The sequence below is a fragment of the Diabrotica virgifera genome, chromosome 9 (genome assembly GCF_917563875.1).
Source record: "Diabrotica virgifera virgifera chromosome 9, PGI_DIABVI_V3a".
Taxonomy (NCBI): Eukaryota; Metazoa; Arthropoda; class Insecta; order Coleoptera; family Chrysomelidae; genus Diabrotica; species Diabrotica virgifera.
In genome coordinates, this window is record NC_065451.1 from 183,348,951 (window position 1) to 183,371,028 (window position 22,078).

Sequence of the window (22,078 nt, forward strand, 5' to 3'; positions counted from 1 at the left end):
AACGTCAAAATGATTAGCAAAATCTTAAAAAAATCTGTTACAATTTAATTATTTTTTAGCGTTGTAAATATTAAGCGATAACAATTCAGTAATAAATTTAAAAATTACCGGTGAAAGTTGAATTAGTAATCCGCCAGGAGCGACACCAGCGAAGCTCAGAGCCTATATCGGCTGTTTTTAATTTTTGGTAAAAAAGGGTAGTTTTAACCTTTTAAAAATAAAAAGCACACATTGTAGTCATATCACTTTTGAAGAGGGGGATAAGATGAGCTTATTTGCAAAATTTCTTCTAAGTCGGAGCGGTTCTTTAAAATTTAGAGGTCTTGCAATATTTTACCGTTAACGAACGTACTAGTAGCGGTAATTTTTTATTTGTTTCTTTGATTCACATCCCAGAGTTCGGCGCCGTACAACGCAATACTTGAAAGCATTGATACAGAGCCAGGGTTGGCAGGTTTAAACCAACATGGTTAAAACCTTAGTTTAAACCAACTGGTTTTTTTCTTAAAAAAACCAGTTGGTTTAAATCCGGTTTTTCATTTTTATTTTTTTTTTTTATTTAGCCTCCGAACTGGTGTTTTTATTTAAAGTTTTTACTACAGCTGCCGCAAATAAAGAAAATTAAGATAAATAAATTCTATTTTTTACTTTCGAACTTAGTTATTTTGAATATTATTACGTCAATACCGTCAATATTTTGGAACATATCCAAAAGTTCTTGGGGCTGGACTTCGTCTGGCGAATCATTTTCCGTGTAACAGTTCTCCACTGGTTGAATTGAATTTTCTGTCAAGTCGCATACACCCTTCCACAGTTTTTTCCAAGATTTTATCAAGCTGATTGTAGTCACTTGTTCCCAAGATTCTGCAATCATATAAATTACAGTTTTGACATTGAACGTTTTGAGAACTTCAACTACACTGTGTTGTCCTTCATCTTCTATGATTGTGCTTAACATCTGTCTTCTGTAAACCTTCTTGATTTTCTCGAGAACTCCCTGGTCCATGGGCTGTATTAGCGCTGTCACATTAGGCGGCAAAAACTTGACGGTAATGTCACCACTGACCAGCACATCTGCTGAAGGATGTGAAGGCGCATTATCAATTATTAGGACAGCTTTATTTGGCAACCCACAGTCTTTTAAATATGTTGTTACACCTGACACAAAACAATCAAAAAACTTGTTTTTAAAAGTGGTGCTGTCCATCCATGCATTCTTTTGAGACTGGTAAACAACTGGCAAAGAATCCCTATTTACATTTTTCAGTGCTCGCGGATTTTTTGCTTTTCCTATTAAGATAGAGGAAATTTATGCTTCCCCGAACCATTACTGCAGGCCATTATTGTCAATCGGTCTTTGCTTTTTTTGTATCCTTTTGCGGCTTCCTCAGTTTTTGAGGCTAAAGTTTTGCTTAGTAACATTCTGTAAAACAGGCCAGTCTCATCGGCGTTATATATTTGATCTGCCGTTAAATTTTCTTCTCTCACAAAATCCAAAAACTTGTTTTTATAGTCATGAGCAGCATTGTTGTCCCCAAATAGACTTTCTCCAGTGATAGATAGTTGGCGTATTCCATGACGTTTTTCCATCTATCCAGCCAACCTTGACTTGCAGTGAAATTTGGTTCACAATCAGGCAACATTTTATTCAGCTTGAGTGCTGATTCTTGAATAATTGGTCCAGACACTGGTAGACCACGTTCGCGTTCCGCACAAAACCACACATACAAAGCGTAGTCGAGAGTCTCATTTTGATCTCTGATTGTTTAAACTGTCTTTTGTTATCATTTTGAAACAAAATTCTTCGATTTTAGTTCTATTTTTCTTCCAATCCGATACTGGAGATGTACCGACACCATATTATGCAGCAATTGTTTCTAAAGATTCACCTTTATCAATTCTACCTAATGCTTCTAGCTTCTTTTCCATTGTCACTACAACATTTTTACGTTTTTTGCCATTATGTAGACAAAAAAACACGCAAACACAAAATCTGAATAGATTTACGAACGATTACAGAACGAAAGCGAACAATATGACTGTGTACTATACAGGATATGGTCTCAATCGCAACGACTTTATGTTATTTAATAACAGTTGAGAACTAAGACCATTGTCTAAAAAAGAATTTTTTAATAGTCTTTTAGGTTTTTTAAACAATGCTAAGACAGTTTCAAATAAATAAAGCAATACTAGACAGGTGCCTGTTATTTCAAATAAGCCGAACAATGAACGTCGTGTGCCATGAGTCATTTTTACTATCGTATATGTAGTTCAAATTACACAAATACCCATTATCTCTCAAATATTATATTACATACATTTTTATTGTTGGAATGTTTGTCTGATAAAAATCGGTCCGGGTTAGCCGGAGTTCCGGGTTATCGGGGACCGACTTGAAAGTATTGCATCCTCGACTTCCGGTACTATTATTTCATCGTCTTGATGCAAGAACGAATTGAATTTTGGTTTTAAGCGTTCCAATTTGTAGTTCTTTCTTCTCTTGATCTTTAAATTTAATCTTGATATTTTTTTTAGGAGCGGTGTAGAACCAAGCGACATGCAAATAATATACCAGTATCTAATAGGAACGCTACTTCCTGCCAACGTTGAAGCTGAATTACAAGGCGGCTCGATACCAAGAAATGCTCCGTCACCCTTTGCTGCCTTGCGTCATGGCAGGTTCATCATAGGCCCTTCGAATGTTAAACTGGCCAAAACTGTCGGAAAAATTCCTAAAGTATATCTGTTTGCATCTGGCAAAGCTGAGGAATTTCATTTGGTCGTTTATCGGGCGCTTAGTGCTACTGTCTGTCTCTTTATTAAAGGTAAGTTGTAAAACCACCAATTTAGCAAAGGTAAATTGCATCAGACAACTCCATAATGTAATCTGGAATAAGAACATCAAGGAAAAAACAAACAAAATGATATACCAAACAATAGTACGAAGCATCGTGACATGCCGCAGAAATTTGGGTCATAAACAAAAAAAAACAAAAAGAGCATTCTGACAACCGAAATGGAATACTGGAGAAGATGCTGTGGTCTCATCAGAAGAGACAGAATAACAAATGAAGAGATAAGGAGAATAATGCAAGTGTAAAAAGATGCCCTGCAATACACAGACGAGAGAATACTAAAATGGTACGGCCACATACGCAGAGAAAAAAACACATGGATAAACAAGGTTGCAGAATGGAGCCCAAGAGGAACAAGAAGTAGAGGACGACCGAGAAGATCTTGGTAAAATGAAGCTGACGAAGCCATGTCTATGGGAAGCTAGAGACTGGGAAGATCGAAAAAAATGGAAGTCCTGGCTGACGGAAAGGAAACAGCATTAGCTGTGAGATGCGTTAAAGTGCAAACCAGTTAAAAAGCCTATAATAATGTTACTATAAAAATTAATATTAAATTTACTCAGTTTGAACCTGACAACAGGAACTGTGACTTTTAGTACTTTGTACCTAGCGTTGCCAATTATTACCAAATCGCCAATAATGATCAAAGTCCTTCTTCATATTGTACAACAGTCGGTTATTATTATTGGGTGCCTATGTATTATTGGGTGCCTTCTTATTTTTCCCCTTGTGAAAGAAACCTTGTAGCATTCATCATAATTAACTCTTATTTCAACATGGAATGAAGTAAACACTTCTGTTGTATGTAGGCATATATGAATTTATTAAAAAATCCTTACAATTTATCCACGAAGGAGTGGAAGTACAAAACGTTTTCGGTCAGACTGACCATCATCAGTGTAAACCTGGAATTAAGTAAACCACTAAGATTAAAAAGCAAAAGGGTAAAATTTTGACAGTTGAAAAATTTTTAAGAAAATGTGGTTACTTACGTCCAGTGTACAAGTAATTGTAAGTAGCCACTTCAATAGGTATAAAAACCTCTAAAATACATTATTGTTACATTCTATATTAAAAAGTGGTCGACATTAGGTCGACGTCTTAAAATTTAAAGATCACATGTGAATGTATTTCATCCTTGCTCGAAAATTGCACAAGGTAAGTACTTGTGTTCAGGTGAGAGGTTACGAACCAACTGATTAGACAGTTTGGTGCCAGAAATGTATGACAAGATGTCAAAGGAAGTTAGGTGGATTTTTCATCTGTCAACCGAAAAAATTTTTAACAAAGAGATTAATTAATATTTAGTTTTAATTGGTATATTGAAAAATGCTGGTATTAAAAAGTTTAATGTGAGTTCTAATTTAAAATTAAGGTAATACATTCCTTAGTACAAACTGAATTTAAAAAACAAAGATCTGCTCCAACAATATGTGACGTCATAAACTGTTTTTCAAAATTGAAAGAGTGGAAGAATTAAATTTAATTAAGTAAAGTTATGATATTGTGATGAATGGATATTGTTGGAATTGTCTAAAAGTATTTAAAAGGCCAAAGATATTAAAAGTATGATTGGTGCATATGTTACAGAAAACTAATTATTGATAGAATAAGAAAATATTAATAATATCTGTAAATATCATATCATCATATCATTCCTAATATTCAAATCATAACTTTCAATAGCTCGATATGCAGCTTAAAAAGTTTTTACGTTCAGGTTTCTACAATCAAAGAAAATAAAAATTTTTATTTTTCTTTTAAGACACATATCTTTTAACGATATTTTCCTCTTTGATTTCAGCTCTCATTTCATTCTATACTTCACACAATTTACAGATATTATTAGTATTTTCTTATTCTATCAATAATTAGTTTCCTGTAACATATGCAACCAACCATACTGTTAATATCTTTGGCCTTTTAAATACTCTTAGACAATTCCTACAATATCCATTCATCACAATATCATAACTTTACTTAATTAAATTTAATTCTTCCACTCTTTCAATTTTGAAAAACAGTTTATGACGTCACATATTGTTGGAGCAGATTTTTGTTTTTTAAATTCAGTTTGTACTAAAGAATGTATTACCTTAATTTTAAATTAGAACTCACATTAAACTTTTAATACCAGCATTTTTCAATATACCAATTAAAACTAAATATTAATTAATCTCTTTGTTAAAAGTTTTTTCGGTTGACAGATGAAAAATCCACCTAACTTCCTTTGACATATTGTCATACATTTCTGGCACCAAACTGTCTAATCAGTTGGTTCGTAATCTCTCACCTGAACACAAGTACTTACCTTGTGCAATTTTCGAGCAAGGATGAAATACATTCACATGTGATCTTTAAATCTTACATTTTCTTAAAAATTTTTCAACTGTCAAAATTTCACTCTTTTGCTTTTTAATCTTAGTGGTTTACTTAATTCCAGGTTTACACTGATGATGGTGAGTCTGACCGAAAACGTTTTGTACTTCCACTCCTTCGTGGATAAATTTTAAGGAGTTTTTAATAAATTCATATATGCCTACATACAACAGAAGTGTTTACTTCATTCCACGTTGTTATATTGAAGGTATACAGCCAACTACAGGATTTACCCCCTTTTTAAAGTTTTAACTCTTATTTGTCCGGGTTGTAGAATGTCTGTGAAGTGTCCATTATTGTAGTGAAGATTTAATATTTTTTCGTATGTATTCGTATTAGACTCTTGAGAACCATACGTAAGTATAGGGAGGATACTCACGTATGGATCACAGATGTGGACACTCACTAAGACCAATATGGATAAAATAGTAAAGGCACAAAGAGCGATGGAAAGATCAATGCTTGGTGTGAGACTTATAGACAAAAAAATAAACAAATGGATTAGAAGCAAAACCAAAGTAAAAGACGCAGGAGAACATGCTGCCAAATTAAAATTTTATTCATTATAATTTTAATATTTAATATATAAACTCGTGCGACTGGATGACTGCTTACGCAAGAGGCCATTGCGAAAAAGAAGAAAGTTATGTGAAATTTAGAGGTTACCTCTGATTTTATTGGCTGTGAGTTTCGTCGGTAGTGCTCTCTCGCGGTTTGAAACTTGTACTTTTCTGATGAAATTGTTCAAATTAAATGCACAAAACTGCCACTAACATGGCGAAAACTGTCAAATCCCCTCTGCTCATCGGCTCACAGCGAATTGCAGACTTTTTTTGTGATGTCATTCCGAACACAATGCAAAATTTTGCAAATCTGTAGGTGCTGTATTTAAAAATCGATTTATTTTTTCTTAAACTCCTACTATGATCTATTTTTAAACCAAGAGGAGTAATTCAAATTTACCGCACCGTAATGTTTGTTTGTATGTAATTGATCCAATCTCAGGCCCTTTATGAAATTTTGACACTACTGCCATTTCATAAGTTCATAGGTTAATTAAGTTATATCGGCTATATTTTGTGATTTCTGCGTTTACTTATATATAAAAAATAGTTGTTTTTAGAACTCTTTAGCGACGTATTAGTAACGAGCGATCCACAATTATTGGGATCAAAGCTAGCCGTGCAAAAAATTACTCATGTCTTGTTTTAATCTGAATTTATATCATTGGTTTATCAATTAATTTTGATTAACATTATAAAACATAAAAAATCAGTCAAAGCCTAACACATAACTCTAATCAGAAATAAAAAGAATTAACAAAATTGTAAGTAACAATAATAAATAAAATCAAACAAACTACATAACCTAACTTTTCTTGTTAAGTTGACGTACACTGCAAATTTGACGTAAACTGGAAAGTATATCTGAATTAAGAATAGACATGCACTGTATAGCTATCTCTGTCGTTCAAAGCCACCTATGGTGACAATAATTTTGGATCACACGTTATAATATAATATGTATGGATTACCGTCGAAGGCCGATATGATCAACCAAAAAAGAAGATGTATGTGGTGATTTTTCTAGTGACTTCGTTGGGTGTGAATCTGTCTTTTTAGTTTACTTTTCCTGGTTAAAAAATACACCATAGATGCTCTGACTATAACTCGGGCGATGGGGCATACATTTTTTACGAGTCTGCATTTTCGCTTTAAAATATACTAGAAATACTATACATACAGTTGAGTCCCTGAATCTTTACCCGTGCGTCATCATTTAAAGCATACGAAATAAGTCGATGATAAGTCGGAAATTGAAATTTACTAAACGCAACAGCAAGCCACTTACTGTCACTTGCTGTTGCGTTTAGTAAATTTCTATTTCCGACTTATCATCGGCTTATTTTGTATGCTTTAAATGATGACGCACGGTTAAAGATTCAGGGACCCAACTGTAAATGTTTTCTCCATATATTAAGCACTCTAGTTGTCTTTCGTGAATTGGGTTCTCTTACGATTGGTATTAACTTGTATATAGGAGGAAGAGTTATTTTTTGGTTTGCCCATAGCCACCTTTACTTTACAAGCCATGAAGAGAAAAAGGCAACGTCGCAATTGATGACGTCGGTAGTCTGACTTTCGGACTACCGCTTTCGAAACTACGATTTTAAAGTACAAATTTTGGTAAAATTTATAGTATTTTTTGAGTCGAACAAGAAAATATTAATTAGAAGTTTGTACAAAATAATATTAAAAGTAATTCCTTGTAAGTAACGTTTATTATACAAAAAAAAACCAATAACAAGAATATAAACGCGATTCATTTTTTTTCGAATCCTAAGAAAACTAATAAGTATTTTTCAAAAATTTAAACGCAGAATGAAAGATTACGTTAGGACTAAAGGCCGAAAGTCCCTGAAAACTTCTATGTTTATTTTAATAAGTTACAGGGGTGAAAAACTTAGAAAATTTAGTGTGATTTTTAGTTTCAAATATGTCATTAGAAAAAACTTTTTATTCATTCTAAGGGACTTTCGGCCCTCGGTAATAAAGTAATCTTTCATTCTGCGTCTAAATTTTTCAAAATTACTTATTAGTTTTCTCAGGATTCGAAAAAAATGATTACATTTAAAATACAGGCTTGTATTTTGTTCCTTTCCACTTAAAGATTGTCGCACTTATTTAGAAACACCCTGAATTGATAAAGAACAAATCTAGTTGTTAAACATAAGCGAATTAATCAAAAAAACAGAATGTTAAGAAAACCGGAGTCTATAGTTGGGTTTTAATTTTAGTATTTCATAAATGCCCGGTACACCATAAAAATTTAACTGGTTAGCAACAATATTATTACAGCGGTATTGTAAAAGAATTAGGCTATAACATATTAAAAAAATCACCTAAATCTGCCAACAGGTTTAGGAAATATAAGACATTAAAAATGACAAAATTTTTAAGTGGACGGATTTCTATATGCACGCAAGTTTATATAAAAATATATTATAGTGAACTAAAATCATCTTAATAACATACCTTTTAATGTTCTTTATAATTTGGAGCACGAAATATTGTAAAATATTTCAGTTTCTCTGTAAATACAGTGAAAATTATTTAAAACTGTCAGAATTAATCGGTCTACCAATAGATGTTGCCAAATTTCAACTTCATGGCTTGTTAAGTAAAGGTGGCTATGGTTTGCCTTTTGAAGCGTTGCGAATCTTGTCAAACCTTTGGCTCCGGGATATGTTTCTAACGACTTCCTCTCTGATTGATCAGTTTGCATTGGTTCTGTATCTTTATTTTCTTCGCTTTCCCTAAGAGATTTTATTTCACCTAAACTCTCTTCAGCAGGTTAAACATCTGTCGGTTCCATCGCTTTAATTTTATTTACAATTAAATATATGTAGGATTGCACTTGCCAGCAGACATTTTCCGTTACGAACTCTTAAATTATATTTAACATAACATGAGCCGAAGGCCAGAGTAGTATTGCAGAATAATCAAAAATCGCTATCAATAGATTGAGCATGTGAAGCGATAGTAGTAGTGGAGTAGTAGTCAGTCAGTAGTCACAGTTGAGTAGAGAGTAGAGTGATGAGAGTCAGACGGCACCTCATCACAACGACGAAAGACGTACATATCATATTCTTGCTATCAAACTGTGTTCAGATGTAAAGTGTTAATTGCCGTTTACATTAGTTATATTATACTTGTAATTTACAAGCTCAAGTTCAACAATAAAGTGTTTGTTCTATCCTCATATCGACCTGTGGCCAATTACCCCAGGCTGTGGGTGAAAAATAGGTCAATTTCAGGATATAATTCAGGAATTTTTGAAACCTATCAGGTGTTGTAAAGGACGATGCCAGGAATATCTTCTACTAAAATGGAACCAAAAATATTGTGCGCTTTCTTTTTTATTGCGATTTTCATTTGTTAAATTTGCAATTTTTCATAATTTTTAATTTTGCAGCTTAGGATATTGATTTTAGAGAAAAACTTTTTAATAGAAAGTTGTAGTAAATTAAAAAAACCTACAATTTGAGGTATGGTAAGTTTAATTTTGTTAATTATTTATTGCAAAACAGCCTGCGAAAGGTCCAAAATGGCCGTTTTTTACAATTGCTTTATTTATTGTACAAATATTTTTTTTTATTTTTTAAAGGTTTAAAATGAAAATCTTTCACTTCCAAACATAAAAAAAAATGTAAAGCCAGATTAACGAATTTGTTGCTTAGATATTATAAATTGTTTATCTCAAGAGGTCAAATGTCGAAGGCTATAACTTTTTGAAAAAAAATCTAGAAAGGTGGTGAAACATCCAATCTCCTTCTATAGAGTTATATTTTTATATTCTGATGTAAATAAATGCGTAAAACATTTTTAAACCTCTAATTTTTGGGTTTGAAAATAAGGGGGCAAATGTCGTTATAAACATTTAGAGCTGAAGCGGCCCTGTACATTCTATGAGTTTTTAACTTCAGATTATTGTTGCTGAAGATGAAACGAAGATTGATAAAAAAATAAAAAATTTCTACGACCAACTGAAGCCGAGATAATTTTTGGGTATGCAAATTTCGTTATAAACATTTAGAGCTGAAGCGGCCCTGTACATGCTATGAGTTTCTAACTTACAGATTATTGTTGCTGAAGACGAAACGAAGATTTATAAACAAATAAAAAATTTCTACAACCAACTGAAGCCGAGATAATTGTTTTTTTTTTTTCTTAAATCGTAGTGCCTTTATTTATAACAATTAAGAAATTATTTTAGTCATTGACTAAAGAAAGACTTATATTATCTTAAAATAAAAATTATTATAAAATATAATTACATTTAATTATTAAAAATTATTTTTAAAATCGGTGCTTTTGCGTGCGGTCGAATTTTGCAAATCGCCCGGCTCACTTCAAATCCGTGTGCTCGGAAAATTTTTACGTAACTTGTATTAAATTTTGTCAGAAAACAATTTAATAATATTACCATTATAATATACAGTCTATTTACCACTGTATTTGTTTTTCTTGATAAACTTTTATATGTGAAATTTCATTTCTGAAGAAATAATATTACAAAAATGATACATATATATGAAATATATATTTTTAATATTTTTAAATTTTTAATTTTTTCATTGTTATATAAATATAATAATAATAATGTTACTTCTTACTATAATATCCAATATAAAACTTTTTCTTCTTGTAGTGACTATTCGTTTTAGATTTCACATATAAAAGTTTATTAAGAAAAACAAATACAGTGGTAAATAGACTGTATATTATAATGGTAATAACGTGTGATCCAAAATTATTGTCACCATAGGTGGCTTTGAACGACAGAGATAGCTATACAGTGCATGTCTATTCTTAATTCAGATATACTTTCCAGTTTACGTCAAATTTGCAGTGTACGTCAACTTAACAAGAAAAGTTAGGTTATGTAGTTTGTTTGATTTTATTTATTATTGTTACTTATAATTTTGTTAATTCTTTTTATTTCTGATTAGAGTTATGTGTTAGGCTTTGACTGATTTTTTATGTTTTATAATGTTAATCAAAATTAATTGATAAACCAATGATATAAATTCAGATTAAAACAAGACATGAGTAATTTTTTGCACGGCTAGCTTTGATCCCAATAATTGTGGATCGCTCGTTATTATTAAATTGTTTTCCGAGCGCGCGGATTTGAAGCGAGTCGGGCGATTTGCAAAATTCGACCGCTTGCAAAAGCACCGATTTTAAAAATAATTTTTAATAATTAAATGTAATTATATTTTATAATAATTTTTATTTTAAGGTAATATAAGTCTTTCTTTAGTCAATGACTGTAAAATAATTTCTTAATTGTTATAAATAAAGGCACTAGGATTTAAGAAAAAAAAAACAATTATCTCGGCTTCAGTTGGTTGTAGAAATTTTTTATTTTTTTATAAATCTTCGTTTCATCTACAGCAACAATAATCTGTAAGTTAAAAACTCATAGGATGTACAGGGCCGCTTCAGCTCTAAGTGTTTATAACGAAATTTGCCCCCTTATTTTCAAACCCAAAAATTAGAGGTTTAAAAATGTTTTACGCATTTATTTACATCAGAATATGAAAATATAACTCTTTAGAAGGAGATTTTATGTTTGACCAACTCTCTACGATTTTTTTTTTCAAAAAGTTACAGCCTTTGACATTTGACCTCTTGGGATAAACAATTTATAATATCTAAGCAACAAATTCGTTAATCTGGCTTTACAATTTTTTTATGTTTGGAATTGAAAGATCTTCATTTTAAAGCTTTAAAAAATAAAAAAAATATTTGTACAATAAATAATGCAATTGTAAAAAACTGCCATTTTGGACCTTTTGCAGGCTGTTTTGCAATAACCAATTAACGAAATTAAACTTACCATACCTCAAATTGTAGGTTTTTAAATTTACTACAACTTTCTATCAAAAAGCTTTTCTCTAAAATCAATATCCTAAGCTGCAAAATTAAACATCATTAAAAATTGCAAATTTAACAAATGAAAATCGCAATAAAAAAAAGCGCACAATATTTTTGGTTACATTTTAGTAGAAGTTATTCCTGGCATCGTCCTTTACAACACCTGATAGGTTTCAAAAATTCCTGAATTATATCACGTTTTTTCACCCACAGCCTGGGGTACAACAGAAGAGAAAACCCTACATATATGTATGTAAAATATTATGTAGGAATATTAGTACGTTAATATTAACGTAATATTTCAAATTAGGGTTTACTTGAACGATATAATTTTTTATTTGTAGGTGATGCAGAGTTGACTGTGGATCTTTTTAAGGAACTAGACGAATTCATCAATTCCAAACTTATTTCCATCGTGTCAGATATCGCAGAATACTGCTCCAAACAAGTTATAACTCCCTCAAATCTACCGGAGACTGCCCCAAGGTTTATTTACTTCAACAAACTGAATCTAGCATATAAAAGTACAGTGCATTTAGACAACAAACAAAGTGGGAATTTGTCATGTCCAAAAGAAGCTATGCGGATTGCTGCTGAAATGAAAGCAAATATTCCGTTTTTGGGATCATCGGGTGAGACAATAGTAAAGACTATGAACGATTATTGGGTTGTGATGAAGTTGTCTAATAATCGGGAGTTTTATATTGCCTTGCAACAGAAAAATGCTAGTTTGATTGATATAAATGGTGAGTATTAATTATACAGAGAGAGTCTGTAATTTGGAATAAATTAAATATCTCAAATACTGATTGTTTTTTTTGAAAAATGCTCAGACCCGTCGATTAGTATTTCAAATTGTCCTTTTTGACATACAATAATAATGTATACAGGGTGTCCCAATTTCGAGATATGACGTCATCGTTGATTTTCTTAAATGGCAACACTGTCATTTTGATAGCAATTTTGATAGGGTCTGTAAAGTTATATACAACTGCAGAATATCAAATTTTTATTTTCTACCATTTACAAGATAATAGAAAATAACAAAGTTATATCTTTAATTTGGAATATATTCAATAATTAAAATACTAATTGTTTTTTTGAAAAATGCTCAGACCGGTCGATTAGTATTCCAAATTGTCATTTTTGGCATACAATAATAATGTATACAGGGTGTTCCAATTTAGAGATATGACGTCATCGTTGATTTTCTTAAATGGCAACACTGTCATTTTGACAGCTATTTTGATAGGGTGTGTAAAGTTATACACAACTGCAAAATTTCAAATTTTTATTCCCTACCATTTACAAGATAATAAAAAATAACAAAGTTATGAGAAACAAGTAATCAAATAATAATTGAATTTAAATATTTCAAATAAGCAAATGCTCATAAAGTTGCCCATTGACAATTTGACAATAATTGAGGGCAACATTATGAGTATTTGCTTAATTGAAATAATTAAATTCAATTATTATTTGATTACTTGTTTTTCATAACTTTGTTATTTTTTATTATATTGTAAATGGTAGGGAATAAAAATTTGAAATTTTGCAGTTGCGTATAACTTTATACACCCTATCAAAATAGCTATCAAAATGACAGTGTTGCCATTTAAGAAAATCAATGATGACGTCATATCTTTAAAATGGTACACCCTGTATACATTACTATTGTATGTCAAAAATGACAATTTGAAATACTAATCGACGGGTCTGAGCATTTAAAAAAAAACGATTAGTATTTTAATTATTGAATTATACCAAATTACAGACATAACTTTGATATTTTCTATTATCTTGTAAATGGTAGAGAATAAAAATTTGATATTTTGCAGTTGTGTATAACTTTATACACCCTATCAAAATGACAGTGTTGCCATTTAAGAAAATCAATGATGACGTCATAAAATGGGACACCCTGTATACATTATTATTGTATGTCAAAAAGGACAATTTGAAATACTAATCGACGGGTCTGAGCATTTTTTAAAAAAACAATTAGTATTTGAGATATTGAATTTATTCCAAATTACATACTCTCTCTCTGTATATTTACAGTGGAACCTCGATAAGTCGGTCCCCGATAACCCGGAAGTCCGGATAACCCGGACCGATTTTCATCAGACAAACATTTTAATAATAAAAATGTATGTATTATGTTAAAACATTTTATCTGTAGCCTCTTCTGGAATGTCTTAAAAATATCGAGTTTCATTGATAAAACTTCGCTCAAATTTTTTCATAAATAACTCAAAAACTATAAGATTTTACCAAAAAGTTATTATTACCAAAATTGGAGCTAATAAAAAATGAAATAAACTCCTTACTGGAAAAACCTTTTAATGTTAAGAGGATGGGTTCGTATTTTCGGCTGCAATGCTATTCAAATGAGGATTCATTTTTTTCGAATCCTGAAAAAACTAATAAATATTTTTGAAAAATTTAAACGCAAAAAGAAAGATTACGTTATTAGTGAGGGCCGAAAGTCCCTGAGAACTTATATAATGTTTATTTTAATAAGTTACAGAAGTGAAAAACTAAGAGAAAATTTAGTGTGATTTTTAATTTCAAATATCTCATTCAAAATAAACTTTTTATTTATTTTAAGGGACTTTCGACCCTCGGTAATAATTTAGTCTCTCATTCTGCGTTTAAATTTTTTAAAAGTATTTATTAGTTTTTTCAGGATTCGAAAAAAATGGACACCATGTACGTGGTAACATTTTCCAAATCTATCTTTGTCTTACAACGCACTCAGTCGAATAGAATATTGTCAGCATATTGTCAGTCAGACAGTGACAATCAGTGACAAGTTTAAATAATTGACATGGCATCGGGAATATTTTGAGTTGTTGATTAAATAATATTGATATATAGTGTATTTGATAAATAATTGATTTAAGACTTGAACTTAATAAAAAGCTATTTATTGTGTATTGTTTGTGGAAGATCTAAGCAGAGAATACATCAGGATAATATATTCTGTGATCCAAGTATTTTGTTGTTAAAGATGTTCAAAATTGTAAGCCTTCTAAAAACTTTTACAAAAAATTTATTGTTTTTTTTTAATAACTTCGTTAATTTTTACGATATCAGCTTTGCTAAAAACCATTTGAAAGTTATTTTTAATGGCTATTAAACCACGTTGAATTTAATCTTTTAAACCACTTACTTTTTTTTAATAAAAGGTTGAATGCCTCCGGTTACATGGTTCTCGCAGCAAAATTTAAGCTTTAAACGTTTCTATCGCGGTTATTTTTTACCCTACAGAAATGGTAATAATGGTAACTAAAATTTGGTTATACATATATCACTTTTTACGTATATTGAGTATTTTTGGAGTTATTATCAAAAGAAAATGAAAATTACTTATTATATCTTTTTTCAAAAATATGAATTCTAAACCGGTCAAAATTGTTGAAATCATTATATTTTACAGGTATATTTTATAAAATGCATTGTTTTCCCGTTATTTAAACTTGAATATGTACTTAGATTTGCGTACCTACTCGTCGAAAAAAATATACATTCAATTACCCATAACTCACTTTGAATTAACATTAGTTTGGTTGTTTAAGTGAGGAATGTATTCAGATTTTTATTATCTTTAATTTTGGTAATAATAACTTTTTTGTAAAAGCTTATAGTTTTTGAGTAATACGTGAAAAACAGCTTTAAAGCATGCATTTTTTACGAAAAAATAAAATCTTTGATCTTTAATAACTCAAAAAGTATTGATTTATATTAATAACTTTATATAACAAATTTTTGCTTAGAATTTGTGTCTATCGATTTATGGTATTATCTAAAAAATAATAATTTTCGCCAATTATAATACTCACCAATAATAATAATAATACTCACCAATTTTCATGAAAATCGATGGAGGTTCAACGAAATCGGAGGTGAAAACCTTCAATGACTGCACTAAGTGGATTGAAAGATATTTTCCCTAATTTTGACATTGCTTTGCACATTTATTTGTGCATTCCAGTTGCCAACGTGTCCGCTGAGAGGTCATTTTCGGAAATGTCAAGAATTAAAAATAATTTCCCATCAAGTATGACGCAAGAACGTGTTAATTTGTCGATTTAGTTAAGAAAAAAAAATTTTTTTGAAGTCTTTTTTTTTAAAAGAATTCTTGGATGTGATCGAACTGGAGTGACGATTTTTTCTGTTATAGGTATATAAACATCGTAGTTTAAATCCATTTTTAGTGTATTCTTATTTAAGTCAAAATGTCTGCAATTTTTTTTCGCAAAAGTGGTAGGTACATGTTTGAAGGGCGGCTACTAGAGAATTGCCTAGGGCGTCAATTGACCTAAACGCGGCCCTGGGTACCTATCACTTAAGATTAGGTACACCTTGACGATCGACAAGATTAAATAAAATCAATTATTAATTAGAACTAGAACGATACTATAATGTTATATTTTTATTTTTATTCAAAAGTACTATGAGTATTTGTCAGAATTAAAAACAAAACTTCCGTCTTCAATTAAAAATTTATACGTCTACTTATTTTAAGAGCAAATATTGCACCGTCAATGTCTATCGCATATCGCATCACACACCTCTTGCTCATAGACAAAATAGCCAAATTAGTTAGTCTTAGAGTACTCATTGTCGATCTTAAATAATTTTTAATCAATTTCAATTTTGAAAAACTTCTCTCACAGCTGGCATGCTTATAACAACTGTGAAAAATATTCGAAACATTATTAAAATATTGGGCATGGGATCTTCCAGCTTGGATTTAACAATAAATTTAAATAACTCAAGTGAGTCTGCATTAATCAATTTATTTTCGTTGCCTGTAGCAGCAACGAAAGTCCGCAGTCGAACTCTTGAAATCCTGCTCGTCAATTTCGTCAGATGCGTAGTCTAGATTACATTCAGTGTTGTCTGGATCTAATTAAATAGCCGGCGTTAGATAAGCATACTTATCCGTTAGATTCTGTAGCTGTTGAAAACGCTCACGAATTTCTACAATAACTCTATCTAACGAAGAAAATAGCTTTCGCCTCAACTCATTTTCACAAGACAAGTTAGCGTCTCTAGTTCCGTCATCAAATATATGCTCTCTTCTTATGCGCATCTGAGTTTTTATGGAAATTCCAAGTTCTTCTCTTTTCTCTGCCAATATCATCTGCACAGCATTTACTTTCTGAGAGCAGAATCTTATGTAAAGTCCCCTTGTTTGTAAATATTTTTATGCATCATTCACTTTATGTATTCTTTTTCTCATGATCATCTTTCAGTGCGTCACAGTTTTTCGATTTCTCTCTAACGCATTAAATTGTATGTGACAGAAAAAAAGGCACGTCTTTGAATACTTTGGTAATTATTCTAGTTTGGTGATTATTCTAGTTGTCGATAGATGGCGCCATAATCAAAAAAGAATTATTTATTAAATAAAATAATACTATTATCAATATAATCTGTACAATTTATAAGACTATACAAATGAAAGAAAATACCATTTTATAAATGCAATAGACAAAATTGATTTGGTTTTATTCCAAATTGAAAATAAAATTTGACAACTGTCAGATTTAAATAAAATGTCACGTTAGAATAAATGTCATAAATGTGTATTATCACGGACTTACCTTTTTTTCTATAATTTGTGACGCACTGAAAAATGTTCATGAAAAGGAGAATAGCATCGGTTGCCACAGGCCCAAAAAACAAATGAAGGAAAAATGACTGCATCGAAAAAAAAAACAATTAACTTACAACAAAATAAATATTTATTCGTTTTATAAAAAAACCAACTAACATAACAATAATTCTAAATAATTAATTTAAAATTAAAGGCATTTTAAAAAAAATCATAAGAAAACAACCAACCGAAAAATGTATTCTCAATCATTAAATTAAAATTAAAGGCATTAAAAAAACTCTAACCAATTAAATGTTCGAACAAACCACCCTCTTGCAGTGAACAAAAACCTAATCGATCATACAGTGTAAGTATCATTGCATTCAGCTGATCTGGCTGTACCTGACTGCAGAGTTGAACAATTTTTTCTTGAAATTCGTATTAAAACAATTAAGTGTTTTTTTTTTGTTCCACACACTGAATAACGTATAGGGTAGTAAAATAATTACCGATGTATGTAATAGAAGTAATTCCCGCTGATTGTGATGATTAAACGAGGAATACCCACAAGTCAGTATAGACGTTGTTGCCAGTCGCTACAAAATATCATTCAAAGAAAAAGAATTCCCGAATTCGTCACAAAATAAAAAAAATATGAAAAAAAATTTTTTTAAAAAAAGGCGTTTCTTTAGTTACGAGTGACTAAAATTAAAAATATTATAAAAAATCAACTAAAAAGTAAAAAATAAAAAAAATTTAAAAAATCCAACACATTCGTCAAAGAAGAGCGTGGCGCGTTTCCATCGAATAAACGGTTCTCGCCCCACGCTTTTCTTTAACGAATGTGTTAGATTTTTTCAATTTTTTTTATTTTTTGCTTTTTAGTTGATTTTTTATAATATTTTTTATTTTAGTCACTCGTAACTAAAGAAAAGCGTTTCTTAAAATTTTTTTTTCATATTTTTTTATTTTTTACTTTTTAGTCTTACACATTTTAAACATTAAAATATATCGTCATGTTTATTAAAATATGTATAAAACATATGATGTACAAACCGGAAAAGTAGTCGGAATCGTCAATTAAGTTTGAAACTTAATTGATTATTTATGAAGCATAACGTAAACAATAACCGTAATAAGTGAAATTATGTATAGAAATTATGTAAAGTTTTAAGTTTATTCATTGTAAAAAAACAAGTGAATTGAAGCATTTTCCGTTAAAATCGTTTTTTTATTTAAACAAATAAACATAAAAAAAATGTTTTTGACTATTCGTGTAGTGTACCCGCGAATGCATATTTCTGTAATTTTTTGGCCTTTGCATTGAAGAAAAGGCAGTCAAATTAACGTCCAAAGATTTGACCCAAACGATTGAACTAAAGAAAAGAGTTTAATTAATTAATACGCCAAAACGAATTCTAATGTTAATTGTAGCACAAAACGTCTCTACCGGTGGTTTTTCTAAGACTACAATAAAAACACGATTTTTTTAATTCGAGTTTTGGTTGAAGTTTTGTTTCGTATGGTATTGAAATTTGACACGAATAAGCGCCGATTTTTATATAAACAAATATATGAGCGTTCAAAATTTGAAACTTTGTTGTTTATTTATGAAGCATAACGTAAACAATTACCGTAAAAAGTAAAATTATGTATAGTTCATAGCATTAGCTACAATCCGTAAAAGTTTCAAGTCTCTACATTGTAAAAAACAAGACAATTTAAGCATTTTCCATTAAAATCGTTTTTTTTTTTTTTTTATTTAAACAATTAATAAACATAAAAACAATTTTTTTATTGACTATTCGTGTATTGTTCCCGCGAATGCATATGTTTGCAAATTTTCATTCATTTGCATTGCAGAAAAGGCAGTCAAATTAACGTCTAAAGATTTGGCGCACACTATTGATCTAAAGAAAAGCGTTAAATAATAAGTAATGAAAAATTCCGTACTCCGTTCAATCGGTGCGAATTTGTAGTTGCGATAAAAATATAAAATGGTTCAAATATTTACAAAATATTTTTATTATTTATTGTTAAATTTTGCCGCCCCCACTATGCTACGCTACTGGTTCAGGTCAATTATTACTACATATCGAGGTAAAAATAACGAAATTAAAGGATTAAATTAAAAGAACGTCGCAAATAGTAAAACTAACAAACTAATTTTCATTTCAGAGGAAGTTCGACGACTATGCGATACAGAATTAAAAGGCATCTTCTTTACACAAGTGTGATCCATTGGTACATATAAGTAAATATAAGGTTGAATATTTAATAACAGATTATATATATCCTAATGTTTTGTTATATAAATATAATAAAAATATTATTCAATTCAATTATTTGTTTTAATATATTAATTAAAACAAGACCTATAATAAATGTCATATTGTTTGTATACAAATTGAAAATACAGATAACAGAGTTCTATTTAAAACTTAGAGGTTGAACATCCTATGATTAGAGATTGCAATTGCTGGATCCAGCAATCCAGCTCTTTTGTTTACATGCTGGATCCAGCAGCGCGGATCCACAAACGTGTCAAATTCGAAATAAGCTACTTCAGTTGTCTTCATCAGCCTCTTTATTTAAGCAGTGAGTCTTCAACTTGCTATTGTATCGCTCTAGCAGTAGGTTAGTGTGCTGGAAAGTTTCTACAGCCTAAAAGTTTGCATCGATAAAGCGCTAATAGACATTGATTCTGCGGCTAAATTCTCTGCTGGCGAGTGGTCAATAATCAATGAGTTGATCGCCAATCTTTAACCAGTGAAACTGGCTGTAGAAGCTCTTTGCAGAAGAGAGTCCACTTTGATAACGGCCGACACAACCATGAAATTTGTCTTAGACAAACTAAATAACCAGGACTCTAACCTTAGTACCGATCTATCGGAAGCATTATGCAACAGAATTAGTGTACTTCAAAAGTGACAAAATCCAAAAAAGTATGACACATGACTAAGCAATCCTGGTTATTTCTCCATGCCGAAAAAGAAGGCAACGCGATAAGTGATGAAAAATTTGTTGAGTCATAAAAATAAACGAGTGATTGTGGAACCAGTGCACGAGGACATAATAATAATAGTCTCCCGTTTTATACCGCTAACGCGGCTTTGGGATTATAGCAGGGTAGTCTGCTATATCTAGGGCCTACGGTATACAAGGAACGTAACAGGGCCAGTGCTACGCTTCAACCGCCTATTATTACCACTAGTTTTACCCAAGGTACGTATTTTATTCAGGCTGAGTCGATCTGGGGCCTATGGACATTTAAAAATGTCTAGTTGTTATTGCCGGCGCTAGGATTTGAACCCCGGCCTACCAGCACGCGAGACAATCATACTACCGCCTGAGCTACGCCGGCAAGAGGACATAATGGAAGAATCAGTGGCGGCTCGTCAGGGTCAGCAGTGCCGACCCACACATTTATGGACACATTATAGATTTTTTTAAATATTTAATTTAATCAGAGTTGATGATATTCGTTTCTGTGAAATAAAAAAAAATATCTGCGAGATAATACAGACTAAATTTTATTCATTGTTTTTAAAAGAATTCGATCGATCCCATACGTTAATAAGTGATCCCTGTGCGCTGTGCGTAAGAGACTTTTCAAAAATGATCCTATAGCCATGCACCCGATTGCAATTGTGTGTTTTCGGCAAGCCGTCCCCAGATTGAAGATTTGCTTGTATGTAATAAGAAGCTATGGAATATTAGCCGATAGGCAACCAATTATACATTTCCCGTATTTATTTGAATGGCAAGTTAGCAAGTACGGCAGAAACCAATCTGCCGAGCGGTGATCTGCAAACGGTAGTAAGGCACGTACCTAAGCGCGCCCGGGATAAAATTATGAAATAGGTAAGTAGGTAGTTTTACGTCGTTTAATGATTGATATTGTAATTTTTTAAGTTGTTAGGAATTACCATTTAGGGGACAGGATGAATCGGAAGATTCGTTACATCAAGTTAATTATAGAGAACAAATAAAATTGTTTAACAAATTTTCTAATTTACTTTCTGACTAGAAGACATTGAGCGGCGTACCTAAAACGGCACAGAATGAAAGAATCAATTAGTAGTTACATTTTGATGCTTTTCGGTAGAAGTAGACGAAACTACTGATAGAGGTAAAATGTCATTCACAAGTATCAATAATTGTTCTTCGATATGCGTTACGTCTAATATTTATGAGAGGTTTTTAGGTTTTCAGACGTGAGTAGAAGCCATAAGACAGAATATATTTTTGGTGTTTTAAAGGACATATGTATTAAAAATTTTTGATATCAAAAATAAATTGGTAAGGCAAATTTATGACGGCGCTGCCTTGATGTCCGGTGAATTGTATGGTCTCCAGGCAAAAGTTAAAACTATTGCACCAGGCAAAACTATTATTTACTCACTGTTATAAGTCATTGACCTCTTTGACGATTCAAAATTTAAAAGTTACGCCAAAAATTTGTCAAAATATCTAATAGAAAAAATCTGTTCATTAAAAATTACCCATCATTCTTTAATCAAATAAAATAATAAATAATGCGCGAGCTCGGACGTATTTGAGCTACGGGAAAATACTATCTCTTTATTTATAGTATCATGGTTACGTAGCTCAAATACATCCGAGTTCGCGCATTGATTACGTAACTGGAGACCGGAAGTTGAATTTGAATTCTTGTTAAAGTTAAATGGGATTTGTATGCATTATGTGATGAAATTATTCAATTAGCAAAATAAAATTAAACTTCAATGTATTCGAAAAAAATTTAGTGTCGATATTCCTGTCAAAGA

The 22,078-nt window shown here is 31.1% G+C and overlaps 1 protein-coding gene across 1 annotated transcript in view; it reads left to right on the forward strand.

The window, feature by feature from the left end:
* LOC126891820 (vacuolar fusion protein CCZ1 homolog) overlaps nucleotides 1-19,630 on the forward strand; it is a 32,991-nt gene extending 13,361 nt beyond the window's left edge. The window contains exons 6-8 of the mRNA XM_050661089.1: nucleotides 2,539-2,828; nucleotides 12,025-12,426; nucleotides 19,467-19,630. Coding sequence (XP_050517046.1) covers nucleotides 2,539-2,828; nucleotides 12,025-12,426; nucleotides 19,467-19,525 — 751 coding nt within the window. The 3' untranslated portion in view covers nucleotides 19,526-19,630. The remainder of the gene's footprint in view (nucleotides 1-2,538; nucleotides 2,829-12,024; nucleotides 12,427-19,466) is intronic.
* Nucleotides 19,631-22,078: the final 2,448 nt, after the last annotated feature.